The sequence below is a fragment of the Rhinolophus ferrumequinum genome, chromosome 14 (assembly GCF_004115265.2).
Source record: "Rhinolophus ferrumequinum isolate MPI-CBG mRhiFer1 chromosome 14, mRhiFer1_v1.p, whole genome shotgun sequence".
Taxonomy (NCBI): domain Eukaryota; kingdom Metazoa; phylum Chordata; class Mammalia; order Chiroptera; family Rhinolophidae; genus Rhinolophus; species Rhinolophus ferrumequinum.
In genome coordinates, this window is record NC_046297.1 from 1,777,248 (window position 1) to 1,790,348 (window position 13,101).

General features: G+C 43.7%; 1 protein-coding gene across 1 annotated transcript in view; it reads left to right on the plus strand.

Moving 5' to 3' along the window:
• CNGB3 (cyclic nucleotide gated channel subunit beta 3) overlaps positions 1-13,101 on the plus strand; it is a 113,861-nt gene that overhangs the window by 58,934 nt on the left and 41,826 nt on the right. Inside the window, exons 4-10 of the mRNA XM_033126621.1 lie at positions 700-854; positions 1,987-2,139; positions 2,936-3,144; positions 6,997-7,047; positions 9,576-9,662; positions 12,056-12,120; positions 12,821-12,943. Of these exons, the coding sequence (XP_032982512.1) occupies positions 700-854; positions 1,987-2,139; positions 2,936-3,144; positions 6,997-7,047; positions 9,576-9,662; positions 12,056-12,120; positions 12,821-12,943 (843 nt within the window). The remainder of the gene's footprint in view (positions 1-699; positions 855-1,986; positions 2,140-2,935; positions 3,145-6,996; positions 7,048-9,575; positions 9,663-12,055; positions 12,121-12,820; positions 12,944-13,101) is intronic.

The window sequence follows — 13,101 nt, forward strand, 5'->3', positions numbered from 1 at the left end:
CAGGCATCGGCCAGGCCAGCCTGGGCACCTGCCTGGAGGCACCAAGCCTGCTCACATTATTGGCAGAATGCAGTTCCTGTGGCTGTAGGACCAGGGCCTTGTTTCCTGGCCATCAGCTGACCAGGAATCACTTTCGACTTCTAGAGGCCTCTTGCAGTTCTTTTCAGGGGCACCTTTCTCAAAAGTCAAAAACGCAGAATTTCTCCCAGGTAAAAACCCCTGTGCTTCCAACCTCAGACTTTGTGCTCTGAGACCAGCCGGAGAAACTGCTTTTAAAGGGAGGCTCGCCTGTGTAATCTTCTCTTCAAGTTAGTTGAGCCATAGGACACAAACTAAGTCCTGTTGTAAAATCCACCATCTTCATGTCCCCAGGCTTATGCAGGACGTGTACACCCAGGGCCACCGTCGAGTTTCGCCTACCAGGCCAGATAAAGCTCTTTTTCTTCCAATATACAATTCAGTGGCGAAAGCACCGTCATCAGGATCCAGTGTGGTTCCATCAGCGCCCGATGTGGATGCTGATCCTTCCCTGGCACGTCTGGGGCACCAGCGCTGTTTCCATCAGCTTGATGCTCGGGTTGTCCTACTCAGTCGCGAAAGGAGCGCTTAATACTGAGTATGCAGCGGAGATGAAAAGACTCCATCCCTTCCTGTGTCTCCTCGTGGGCCCGTCTCTATCGCCATTTTTTTCTCTTTCAGTGCAAAGCGCAAACCACTTGGAGCCCCTGTGATAAACGCGCGCGCGGACGCCCAGCTGCACGAGCTCGTGAGAAGAATGAGGCGAAGGACGGCCCTCTACAGGCGGCAGCTGGAGGAAGGAGACGCGGGCTCCCCCGAGGCCAGCGCCCGAGCCGGTGAGCGCGTCCGCCAGGAGGGCACGTGCGTCTGGTGAATGTCTTAGTGTGGGTTCCCCAGAAGCAGACCCAGAGACAGTGACTCAGGTTCGCGTAGTTGGTCCTGGACGTGAGAGCCGGCCAGAGAGAGACGGGAGCTGAGACCCTACGGCCTGTGCGTGAGCGCGACGGTGCTGTGGGCGCCCGCAGCTCAGAATCTGGGTGAGGGGTGCTGGGGGCTGCCGTCGGGGGCCCAGGGGATGCCGGAGCCCACAGTGTCCGCCGGCTCACACGCCCGCCCGCTGCAGCAGGGGTTATCCTGCATGGGGATTGATTACAGGGCCTCCGCTTTTACAAATGCAGGGACAGCCCGAGTGCACACCACAGCTGCTCCCTAAGGGCAGGGACCCTGGTCAGCATCCCTACTAACTGCAGAAACGTGCTTGGGAAAGTTAGTGAGTACAAGAGCGGAGAGCACGAAAGTGACGTCCACATCTGTCACATGCTTGTATGTGTATGGACACATACAGAAGAGAGCTGGCTGTTTAATAACAGTTAAATCAAAGTCAAATTGTTCATTACCGGGGGTGGAGTTGAGGGAGTCCTCATAATTCTGTATAGGGGAAGTTGGATTTTCAAGATAAACTATGTATTGTATAAGATTTTCTTTTTAAAGAGGAGTCTAAAATAAAGCAGTTGTTATAGTTTGATAAATATGTTGAAAAGAATAGTTTGAGCTTTGTTTACCCATAACTTGAAGGATATGTGTGAAACTATGGAAGCATGAAATGAAAACCTGTGGAATGGTGTACACAATTGCAATATTTCATTTCAGTGTGAACGCAAAGCACTGACTTTGTTTATGCTCCAAAATATGTGAGAGAATCAAGCTCATATTTAAAGTATCCCATTTGTAACGCTTTTGGCATAACTTTCAGTGCGCTTCACACCTGCTGTTTATTTCTAAATCCCCAGTGTTTTCATTACCTGGGTCTTTTCATAAATGCCACTATTTTAAATGTCATAAAATGCCTCATCTGCCTGTATTGACAGGGGAAGATTCTAGAATGCTCTAACTTCCAGAAATCCAGGTTTTTTGCTCATTAAGTTAAGTTAACCTCTTGAAAACATCTTCGTATTTTTTCCTACAAAGCAGAGCCCACAGCTGTCCCGTCGGCACAAGAAAGCACTGCTGAGCTGAAAGAAGAGCAGGACCATCACGTGTCGCGCTGCAGGCTCCAGAAGGTGCCTCTGACTGACTACCTCAAGCGAATCAGACTCCCAGGAAGCATAGATTCCCACACAGGTACCGTCAGACCATCAGAGGTGACCGTCCCAGTGGCGGGCCGATGGCTCTGTCCTCCCCAGCCCACGTGCTGACTCATTCGAACCAAATTAAACTACATTAAGTGCACAACAGGCATCTGCCCCTGTCTGGGGAAGACCAGACGGAAAGTGTCCCTGCCTGTTTTCACAGGGCAGTGCAGGCTCTGTGCTGCCCTGATCGCCTCTGAGAAGGATGCCACAGAGCTCTCAGCACCTTGGACGCTGACAGCCCTCCCAGAACATCAGGATGCGTGTCTGCCACCTCCGTGGCTCACACTGGTAGTTATCCTAATGAACAGGCCCCTCTGCAGCTCCGTGGGCAGAGGAAAGCAAGGTGTGAAGGGGCGTGCACGGCTCCGTCCCCACCTCAGCCTGCCCCTCAGGGGAGCTGTGGCCCCTGGTCCCCCTGCCCTGGGTGACCCTGCAGCTGAAGTGCAAGAGCAGAGGCTGCGGCGGCATTGCCCTGGGCACAGGGGACTTCTCCTGGGTGACCCCTGCTGACTCAGTGCAGTGCCTGAGGCCACAGCCTCAGTGGCCACTTCTCTGTGAGTCAGCAGGACACGCTCCAGTGTCGGAAGAGCTGCTGAGATCTCTGCACACCCGTTGGAAAGCGAGGGCCCCACTCCAGACGTGGAACCGTGCTGTTTAACAGAGCCTCTCACGGCCAATTGTCTCTCTCCAGAGGACATTGTCCCAGCTCTGTCTGCCAAACCGAGCACAGTTATCTCAGTGCTGCTCACATGCCCTGTGGTCACTGCCATTCGCTCTCTCTCCAGATCAGTTCTACTTCCTGTGGCTCTTGCTTGTCACCATCGCCTATAACTGGAACTGCTGGCTTCTTCCGCTGCGTCTCGTCTTTCCCTATCAAACACCAGACAACGTGCGCTGGTGGCTGGTGGCAGACATCGTGTGTGACGGCATCTACCTCTGTGATGTGCTGTTAATCCAGCCCAGACTGCAGTTTATAAGAGGAGGAGACGCAATCGTAAGTGGGGCTGGGGAGAGGGAAGCTGACAGACGGCGGTCACACGCCTGTGCAGAGGGCACTCGCGGCATCGCCGTACCAAGGTCTGCTTGCCATCTCTGCCTGCGTGGGTCTCTTACCACTGGAAACACCAGTGTAACAGCAACAACAACACAGCCATGAGCTCTCGCTGTGCACTGGGGACCGTGCGTCTCCCCGTGCCTTAGCATCCTCTTCTGAAAAGTGGGGTAACACTAGCACCTTCATGACGTCACTGGGATGACTGAATGGACCCCTGCGTGTGAGGTGCCTGGATTGTGTCGGGGGCTGGGCGTGCGTGTGACATGGTCGCTCAGTGTCACTCTGGTTCCTGTCCTTTTACTCCCGCAATGTGGAAGGAATTATCAGCCCCACTTACAGATGAGGAAACTGAGGTTTGGAGCAGGAGGTGATTCAGCTGGAAGGGAGCCTGGGGAGGACTCACAGCCAGGCCTTAACTCCAAACCCAAGCTCGTTACCCCTGTGCCATGCTGGTTCAGGTTGGCGAGATTTTCAGATTTTGATAATACTTGACGGTACAAAGATAATGCCAGTGTGAAATGTCAAAACTAGACAAATACAGTTTACCTACTAATATAAGAAAATGTATAAATTGTCAGTGCCAAAGGAAATACTATATCCCTCTAGTAACCAAGCCTCCGGCAGGCAGGCAGCTGCCTCCTGCGTGTGACAGTCTGCCCCACACCTCAGTACTGTCCTTAAGGAGGCAGGTGTTGTTTCATTCTTCAGCGCCCACCCAGCCTCCGTAGGAGACCAGCCAGGTGGGGAGGCGGCAGCTGCGACTTTGTAGGACAGACGGCGCCCCCGTGTCCCGCTTGTCACTGAACAGCCTGCAGTGCCGGCACCAAGTCCCAGCTTTAGACGGACGCTTTGGGAAAACCTAACTTAAAAGCAGCAAAGGGCTGCCCTGACCCTTTTCATCAGCGCAGTTACTGCTCTGGCACTAGTGGCCGCTAGCCATGAGCCCATCTACAGACAGGAGGACGTGTTTTCACAGCCACATCTCAGGCACAGCCTCTGCTGTCGGTCCTTCCCCAGCTTCCTTTCCCATTGACGTTCACTGTCACGCCCTCGTCACAGTCCCCACGATGGAGGCTCAGAGCAGTTCATCTGGCGTCACAGTAGGAAGAGCTGAGTGACAAAGCGATGGCACCGTGGGTTCATGTGTGTTTTTGGAGAGAAGAGGTTGGTTCCTTCATCTCCTGAATATTCTCTTCTGAGTCTCCAGATGATCTTAAATTATCAAAACATGGAAAGGAGTAGTTTTGTTAGTTTTTTAAATATTACTTGCTGGGGAATGCTTTCTATATTTGAAATCTTACCCAGAAAGAAATTCTAAAGGCCAGAGCTGATGCTGTAGCAGAATCTGTGGACCATATTTCTCATGCAGACGTCAGAGGCTTAGCCAGCTCACCCACCCGTGCTGTCCCAGAGCTCACTGGCAGCTTGATGAATGATGATGGTGGTGGGCAAATAAGAAGTAAACAACACACAAAAGCAGGTGCTAATTTCAACCTCCATTAGATGCACAGGGGGGAGAAAATCAATGTTTGACAAATGGAAAATGACAAAATCAGTAAGGGGAGACTTCTATTTTCAATTTTCTGAGAGTCCTTTGCACACAATGGAGCACTAGCACCAAGAAAAATAACCAATAAAAAGCATACTCAATGGGCTCTATTTAAAATGCATTATCACAAGCTGCAAATATAGAACAAAAACTAATTGCTTTGTTTATTCAAAAGAAGTGTAATGGTTTCTTTAATTTAGAGTAAGTAGCTTTAGCCTTTGAGATTTGATTACATTTTGGTAAGAAGACTATGCAAGCTGAGTACTCAACCTAGAGGTCTCACTACATTTAACGACCTGCCACCTTTGGTGGACACCACCCAATTATTCATTCATTTGTTCATTATTTCATTGAACAAACATTGATTCAATATCCACAGTTGCCAGGTATTGCAGGACTGGAGGGTGGAAATACTAATTCCCCTAGATCTTGAGGGAAGACAGAAAAGTAACAGACGACAGATTGAGATACTAAAGACCACAAGAGAGAAAATGGGGAAGAACGGCTACAAGTTTCCTACAGCATTTATTTCCAATATCTTCTGAAAATGGTGCTGCACGCAGAGAACAGAATATTAATCAAGAGCCAACAGAAAGTCTCTTGTCTGTAATTCCCCTTTTAAACAACAGAAGCAGAGCAGAAATGACAGTGGGGATTATTTAGGTATAGACTCACACCCACACCACTTTGCTAAAACAGCCCGTCACCAGGATCCGTGGAAACCTCAGCGCCACCTATTGACAGTGTCCTTCAGACCCGCCGTCACAGTCAGCTGCTCTCAGCACTGCATCGCCTCGGGACTGTTTGTAAACTGACCCCAAGAACATTAACCACTCCCTTCTCAGCGCTCTGCATACTTTGCTCATAGATGTGTTGTTTAGTTGTTAACTAACAGCCTAATTATGAGGAACTAGAAACAAACAGACCAGGGTCAAATTCCACCTCTGAAATTTAACAGCAGCATTCGTTGAAGAAACTAAATGTACCCTTTCGTTGAATACTACCTTTCCATCCATAAAATGGGAACGGGCAGTACGCTCCCCTCCTCATAAACCTGCTGGTGAAGATTCAGTAAGACAGTGTGTCCAATTAGGCCAGGGTCTGACATCTAGAAGGTGCACTGCGCGCTGCAGAATGAATCAGACGAAGGCATGTCCACACACTTAGCTGCGTCCTCTTGTCTCCTCTCCATGCGTGGAGCTTTCTTACCTGAGAAGCTTCTTGAGAGTAGGGCCGGTGTTCAATCCATTCCCTCTGTATCCTGGACCTCAGAGAGTGGACTCTAGAAGTGTTGGGAGGACTGGAGGAATCGAAACCTTGGTTCAAGGATTTTCTTTCCTCAAATAATTTAACCTGCATTGTAGGTGTTTTAGCTGATATGATTATTTTTGAAACAATTCTATCTGTTCACAGTGAAATTATGAAGTTTTTATGAATTGTTTATCAGAAGAGGTAAATATTAAGTAAACATAATAATGCCTGGGTAGAGCTTCTTCAAAAACTATCTGTTGGAAAAGTTTGTAGTGTAATTATCAATTCCCAAAGTAAGCTTCCCCTGCAGAAATGTTGCCTGAATACTGATGAGGCTTAAAAGACAGAGAATTAAGTAGGGCGACATTTTAAAAATTAGTGCCTAATTGTAACCAGTAAACATGCTGCTTCTCGTAGAACTAATGATGCCAAATTTATTTAGGGTTCCAAAGGAAAGGGGTTTGAATCACTAGATGGTATTTTCATTGAATCTAGCAAGTTTCAGTGTCATTTACACTTAATCATAGGATCGTAGACAGCCCTGAAAGGAAAGGGATAAATGTGCGAAAAACATTCTTCCAGGGTTGGTGGGGGGGACATTTTAACTTAATTTCTTAGCACTTGACATGTCCCATTTCTTAGCACCATCTGTCCTATTTAAGCTTTGAAGAAGCTGCCTGAATTTATTTAAGTTGCTGCGTGATTCAACCCAAACTCCCATGTATGTCTACGTGTGGCTCAGTAAGCCATTCTGTTTCACAGTAAAAATCATTCAATGAGCATGTCATATATCTTTGGATATATTTCTGTAAAATTTAGTATGCATACATGGGTAAAGGTTGTAGGAAGGCTAACCAAGAAGGCGGGCTAGCGCCCTCAACATCGCTTGGCACCAGTAGAGAAAAATAGCTAGAAACATTTTTAAAGTGAGAAAATAATTGATGAAATTGGGTAAAATTAATATGAAATATATATATACATATGTATTTCAGGTGGATTCACATGAGCTAATGAGGCACTACCGGAGTTCTACAAAATTTCAGGTAGGTGCCTTACGATTTCAAAATTACTCAAGCAATCCATTGCCAATTTGATTTTAAGCCCCACCGATCAATTTCTACCAAAAACTACTTTCTTTCAGAATCATAGCCTTTGTGATAAAGTTTAAACAGATGAAGTTTTATTAGACAAAGGCAAGCCTGAGGGTTGCTTCTCAGGAGTTAAAGGACACACTTGTATGTGCAAGTGTTTGACTCAACACATGGGTCTTTATTAGGCAGAAAAAAAGTTAGCGTCCACACTGATTCTGATTTAAACGTAAGTGAAGGAGGATGGGGTGTGCATTGTCTCGTCCATATTCAGTGCCAGCCTCTGATTCACGTAGCATGATGATGTAAAAGTTGATAAAATTGTTTCTACTCCTGTTTCTTTCTTGTTCATGGAAGCAAAATAAAAAATAGAAAAGAACAATTACTTAAATGACATGGCATCTTCCTTTCCTCAAATAGCAATATAATCTTATATTTTTTCACCCATAATTATTTACAACCAAGTGTTTATTATCTTTTATTTGTAACTCTAAGAAATAGGCAGAGATTTGGGGCTTATGCAAGGTCACCCAATCTGTAAGCATAAACTCCAGCCCCCCATTTCGAGGACAACACATTAGTGGCCTCAAATTTTGTTTAAAAGTACAAATCTGGGTTTAGGTACCAAATTGTCCCTATTGACAATCTATGGTGATTAAAACCCCTTTCAGTTTGTTTTCATCTCCAACTAATTTTGTTTGTAAAAAATATCCACATACCTAGACGTATTCATAGAACAGCTATACTACTCGAATGAACTCTATACAAAGAGGACGAATATCCTTTGTAAGTGTGACAAGCTTAGTCCAAACTCTTAATCACTTTCTTAAATTTCAGCGCAAATTAGCCCCTGCATTTAATTTGAGTTTATAGATGTAAAATTTTACATGTACTTAACTGTGGTCACGCCTCCTTTTGAATTCCCTTAGCACATCCTGCCTGTGTTATGTCATTGTGTTAGTTATTTTTATGCTTGGTTATTTCACTATTAGACTGCTGATTTCTTGTGGACAGAAGCAGTGTCTTACTCCTGTCTCAACCACCATGCTTTGCAAAGTGCCTTGCACAGAGCTCGGTGTAGGTCAGTACTTACTCAATTCAATTTTCTACAACTGACTGAGAAATGCATCATTTGTCTACACGCTAACGTGTTACTCTCAAACATGACTAATGACAAGTCTGCATGGAGAGGTCAAGTGAGCAGTTGAGTAGTTGTATAGACAGCAAAGGAAAAGATCACTGTGCTGACATATTAGTCTTAATACAGTTATTTTACAGGTTAAAACACAAGATCAATATGATTTGGGCCAGAAAACACGGGTGCTGGAACAGCTCCAGACAAGACTGGTCAGCTCCGCAGTCCTGCTCTCATTTGTCAGATGTTACCTTAGTGACCGATCTGTCCACCTCTCAACTGGGGTCGGGCTCAGTATCTATAGGGAAAAATCGATGGGGTTGATGGTATGATGTCATTTCTACACCAGTACTTTTAGTATTCTGTTTAAAATAGCCAATCTGGATAATTCCAACCAAAAGTTCCATTGCTTTTCAATAGTACGAGGCTATTATGAAATTCTGGTACACAATTAATTACCCCCACTCCATTTCATATGTATGGCCTTACAGAAAGCTTTTAACTGCTCTTAATTGTCTTAAATAAATTAAATGTTTTTTTAACGTACCCTATCTTTCAATACCATGTAAAAATTAATGAAAATGAGTTCTTATCTTACATAAAAGAATTTTTATTGTTATCATTGCAATCAGCAGAGTATGCAGGTATGATACTATCATTTCACAATTATAGAAGGCCAGAATAATTTAAATACATGACAAATTTTAAAATATATATTTTTAGCTGTAATAGTGCTTTTAATACCTTCTCCCATCAGAGCTGCTGAGTACTCGTAAATAGGACTGATTATTTTTCTTTTTCTAGATACTTTCTCAGCATTTTATTGTTAGCAATATGACCTGAAGTAGACAGCAGTAGAAAGAATGGGCGAGTCTAGATGAACCACCAACAGTATAATCAGTCCCGGGCCCTGGGGTATTGGCTGAAACATAAAAATGTATCACTGTAATGAATGTGTGATGGTGTCAAATAAAATCAAGAATAGACTTGATTTTCAGTCCAAGAGCCCCGTGTTTGAAACACTATTGAAATGTATTATAACATTAGCAACCAGGCCATCTCTGAAATATATGTGACAGTGTGACAAAGATCCCAGAAAATGCAGTGTCTAAGGAGAGATCAGAGGTGCACATGGAATACACTAGAAAAAGGCAGCAGAAGAGTGATCTCGTATTGATGGGGTTAATATGCCTTCCCGTGGCACCACACCTGTGTAACTGAAGGCGTTCTGTGTGAAACAGCAGAGAAGTCGTGCCGACTGGTCAGCTTTCACACGCACTGGTATAAGTCAGTCCGTGCCCAGAACGGCACGTACACGGATCTTAACAGTGTGTTTCCCCTCCCACAGCTGGATGTCGCATCCGTAGTGCCATTTGATGTTTTCTACTTCTTCTTTGGACTTAACCCAATATTTAGGACAAATAGGATATTAAAGGTAAGATAACTATATTGTTCACCTTAGTTGTCATTTCTTGTTATAATAATGGAAATCTGATAGTGATTTAAAATATCCTAAAAGAAGAATACTCATAACTTTCCCAAATCATCCTCCATTTTTCTCCCCTATCAATGCTATGAATCTTAAACTCAAGGAAGGAAAAACACCATGTTTCTACTGGTGGCAGTTGCCATTGGTTGCTTTCATTCCATTATCTCACAACAAGAATTTGTATAATCTAAGATAGGAGTGTTTTGGTGATTATAAATACAGCTATAATTACAAATGAATTTTATAATTTTATTCTTTTCTATTTGTCCTTTTTTATTCGACAGTCACTGAATGCCTAGAATACTGGCTACAAAAGGAGAAAGTTAGATTAGATGGCCACTAATTTATCTTACTCAACCAAAATTCTATAATTCTAGAAAAATGAAACATTTTTGTATAACAAAATTATTTAACTTGGATACAACTCAAATGTCCATCAACAGGGAACTAGCTAAATAAATTGTGGTATAGCTATATAATAGAATACATTTTGCAATGCAAAAAAATGCATAAAGAGGAAGTTTTCTACGAACTGCTACGAAAAGACCGCCAAGATAAATTACTGAATTAAAAAACAAGCTACTTACAGAGCAGTTTATAGAGCAATGGTAACTTTTGTATAACAGAAAGGGGAAAATATTCCATTTTTCTATATTTACATACACCGTGGAAGGCTACAAAAAAAAATCTAATAAAAATAGTTAACTGAGGTGGGGGTGGGAGGCAGGAGGGAAAATCAGGATGAGTACGGCAGGGGAAGGAGCAAGACTTTTGAGGGTATGCGTTTGCTATTGTTTCTGAACTAGGAGACCATGGAATGTGGGCCTAGATTGGGGCAGAACGTAACGTTTCAAGCTCTTAGTGGGTCGGCCATCAAATTTCCCGTCTCACATAAAAATGTCAGGCAGCCCCTGCTCAGAGATGGAAAGCTTTCAGAAAGACGCAGGTTCCTATGGATTTGGGATTTTGTATGGCATTTTCATTAAAGCTTAAAAATTGCCAACTCTTCACACCCCATCTCTGAATCCCTAGGGGGTCCAAAATCCATCTATGTTCAGTAGGTTTTTGTAAAATACGGAAAACCCTGAAAGTCAACATTGATCTTTTCACAGCCCCATAATCCAGGCATTTCACATATCAGTAAGTAAATGATTCTCTGGGGAAAATAACATTTATCTGTCTCAAATTATATATGAGAAAACAGTAAGAATATAGATTTTCTCTCCAGTGAACACTTAAACTAAATTTTAAAACATGCCTTAGTGCAAATTTCTATTAAGAGCACAATAAAGAAGTTACCGGAAATTGAAATGATCTAAATCTGAATGTTTGAGGGACTTTCCCTGCTCGGGAATTCTGGGAAAACAAACTATTTGTATATATTTCTAGTTAGAATCATTACTGTTATATCTGTTTTCTAATTCCAAATGTCCTATTACAGTCATAACCACACTGGATGAAATTTTGAACTAAATAATCTTTGATATTCCCTCCCAGCTGGAAGAGCCTGTGAGTCTCAGCACCTAAATAATTAGATCATTAAATCATAGACGCACGGAACCCCTTTAGGATGCCTGTCTTCTTATTGTTCCCATTTCACAGACAAGGAAACCAAGGTCGCACAGTAACTGGCAAAGGTGTTTGAGGTTCCATGCTCTTTCTTACTCCTGTGCCCTTCTGCCCAGAGTTACAAAATAGGAGTGAGGAAGGTCTGTGTGTGGGAACTGGGAGCTGAGATAGAACGAGACGCCAGCAGGAAAAACTTGGGGGGAAAACAGCGGTTCTGTTTGGACTAGATGTGTATCAACTCATTGTCCTTTCGAACAATGTCACAAATTGCTAACCAGTGCTAATATTTACTGGACTTTAAATCTTGTTGAAATAAGTACGCATTTAATGCAACTTCCTTAAAAGTAATGCTAGTATAGAGCCACGGGGCCCAACACCTATTGATGACTTCAGTGTATTATATTATACTTGCCCTATTTTACTTACGTTTGGGGGCATGTGCTTTTTATTGTTGTAAAATAGAGTTCTATAGGCTTTCAAAAGAGAAAGGAAAGAAATGCTTTTAAGCTTGATTTTCAGTAAACATTATAAACGAGACCCACCAGAAGGTAGATATAAAATACGGCAGGAAGCTCTGGAAGTTTGTCACCACACTAACAGGTATTGCTGAGAAGAAATTACCACTAAACGCCTAGTTGTTTTTAAGACATGTGAATGGAATATTTTCAGTAACAAATAAAATCGATTTCATATAGTTTTATTTCAATAGATGTCTTTAAGACTAACACACTTTGGGAATTTTTTTTTTTTTTTGCTTGTTTTCTACATAGTACACCTCATTTTTCGAGTTTAATCATCGCCTAGAGTCTCTGCTGGACAAGGCATATGTCTACAGGTAACGTGTAACTCCTTACGCTTTGCGGGGGCGGGGGGAGAAAGCGGTGAGAGGTACAGCATTTCCCACGGGAAGAGTGGGAAGAGTGTGACCTCCCTGCAGAAGAGAAGGGGTAGCCTCAGATGTTAGGCTTCCTAAAATGTAAGGTTATGTTTTCAACCAGATTTGAATATTTTGAAATGAGATGAAAGTATGAGAATCGTATTTGTTTTCAGAAGAATACAGGACTACAACGTAGGCTGAAGTACATGTTTCTGTGAGGACAGGCACACATAAACGTGCTCTGTCACAGGTTGACTTGCCGTCTGTCTCATGACAATTCATTGTAATCCGAATTTCATTCCTTTGCTGTGCTGAAGCTCACGTGCAGAGACCTCCACGCACATTTCATCATAGCATAAAGCCCCACGAGCTTCTCCGAACACCAGCTTAATGGGGGGCGGGGGGTGTTGTGGGACTCAACGTGGAGAGGTGACCCTCGGGTGTGGCCTTCGGGGAGGTGATTCATCCCATCAGTTAGAGAAAGATCTGTTTACACCGTGGGTCAGAAAGCACCACCATCTCTTTACTCAGCGCTAATGAGGGGGAACCACTCCCACAGTTAAAGCAGGGGTCCTGTGGAGACTGAGGAAAAGGAAATGGTAGGACAGGCTGTTCCAGACGCCCCCTGAGGCCTTGTTTCACTCCTCTATTCTTGCAGAGTCCTTCGAACAACGGGATACCTGCTGTTTACTCTGCACCTGAATGCCTGCATGTATTACTGGGCTTCTGACTATGAAGGAATTGCATCTACGAAATGGGTGTATAATGGTGAAGGAAACAAGTAAGTTCTCACTCTCTAGGAAACTGTTATTGAGTCTTAACTTTCTCTTTCAGTGTATGAGTTTTCTTAAGCCAGTGTTTTTGAAACTGTAACTGACAATCCATTAGTGGACAGTAAAAACTCTTCAGTAGGATGGTTTTCAGTGAAAAAGGGTAAAG